Genomic DNA, 1178 nt, shown 5'->3' on the forward strand with positions numbered 1-1178 from the left:
GGTGGGTGGGAGGGCATGGGAAAGTAGGGGGGCAGTCGGGGGGCCCCGTCTATGGGTCTCACTCCTGCCTGCCCCCCTACTAGGAGAATGGCGTGGCCTTCAACACGGACCCCCCAGCGGGGACGCGCCCAGCCCCAGGAGGTGAGCACCGCATTGTGGGTACCCCTGGGGGGGGGCTCCCCACAGCAAGGCATTGTGGGTACCTTTTGAAGGGGTGGTCTTCCCACCGCAGAGGATTGTGGGTAACCGGGCTGGAAGAGGGGGAGGTGTTCTGCTGCAAAGGATTGTGGGTAACATTTGGGGTGGGGTGGCTCTTCTAGTAGGCAGGTACTGTGGGTATCCTCAGAGGAGGGGGCTCCTGCTGCCCCAGAGGATTATGGGTAGCCCCCTGGCATGGTAGGTAACACATGGCCCCTGCCTCTGCCCCCGCAGGTGGGTGCCGGGTGATGGAGCAGAAGGAGACAATAGCCGGGCTGCAGGATGAGGCCTGTGGCAAGGAGACACCGCCTGGGCATGCGGGGCTGTGCCAGTGAGTTGGGGGGCACAGGCCCAGCCCCTCGGGGTGCACTGGGCGGTTTGGGGGGACAGGAAACAGTCTGAGGGTCCCTAGTGCCCTGTCTCCAGGGCTAAGGGGGCCTGGGTCACCCCCCAGCCCTGCTGGTGCCCTTCACTCCTGACCCACAGCACTGGGCATCGTGTGGTAGATATGGGGGTCTGGGCTGTCTGGGGGGTCCGAGCCTCCCCAGGACCCCTGAGCCCGGCCCCCCCTGCAGGGCGCACTACAAGGAGTACCTGGTGAGCCTGATCAACACGCACACGCTGGACCCAGCCACCCTCTACTCGCTGCAGGAGCTGGAAGTGGCCTGTCGGCGCCACCTGTCTGGGGGGGCTCCCGCCCGCCTGCCTGCCGAGCCTGAAGCCACCTACCATGCCCGCCTGCTGCAGGTGCCATGGGGCTCTGGATGTGGTGGGGGGACGACAGCACAGCAGCCACCAAGGGGTTGCATCAGGGACCCTGGCATCCTACCCTAAAGGAGGGGCAGGGGGCCCCTGCCTAGGGGTAGCAAGGTGCTTTGGGGTCCCTGACACCTCCTCATCCCTTGTCTCCCCATCACAGAAACTGACGACGGAGTCGAAGCTGAGCCCCACCATCCCGCGCCGGCGCCTCTGACCAGCCC

At 66.1% G+C, this 1178-nt stretch overlaps 1 protein-coding gene across 1 annotated transcript in view; it reads left to right on the forward strand.

Annotated features, from left to right (window-relative positions):
- Window positions 1-1178, forward strand: part of RNF31 (ring finger protein 31) — a 16353-nt gene extending 15175 nt beyond the window's left edge. The window contains exons 18-21 of the mRNA XM_025192813.1: window positions 84-141; window positions 433-529; window positions 774-945; window positions 1118-1178. Coding sequence (XP_025048598.1) covers window positions 84-141; window positions 433-529; window positions 774-945; window positions 1118-1171 — 381 coding nt within the window. The 3' untranslated portion in view covers window positions 1172-1178. The remainder of the gene's footprint in view (window positions 1-83; window positions 142-432; window positions 530-773; window positions 946-1117) is intronic.

Source organism: Alligator sinensis, unplaced genomic scaffold, assembly GCF_000455745.1.
Source record: "Alligator sinensis unplaced genomic scaffold, ASM45574v1 scaffold128_1, whole genome shotgun sequence".
Lineage (NCBI taxonomy): Eukaryota > Metazoa > Chordata > Crocodylia > Alligatoridae > Alligator > Alligator sinensis.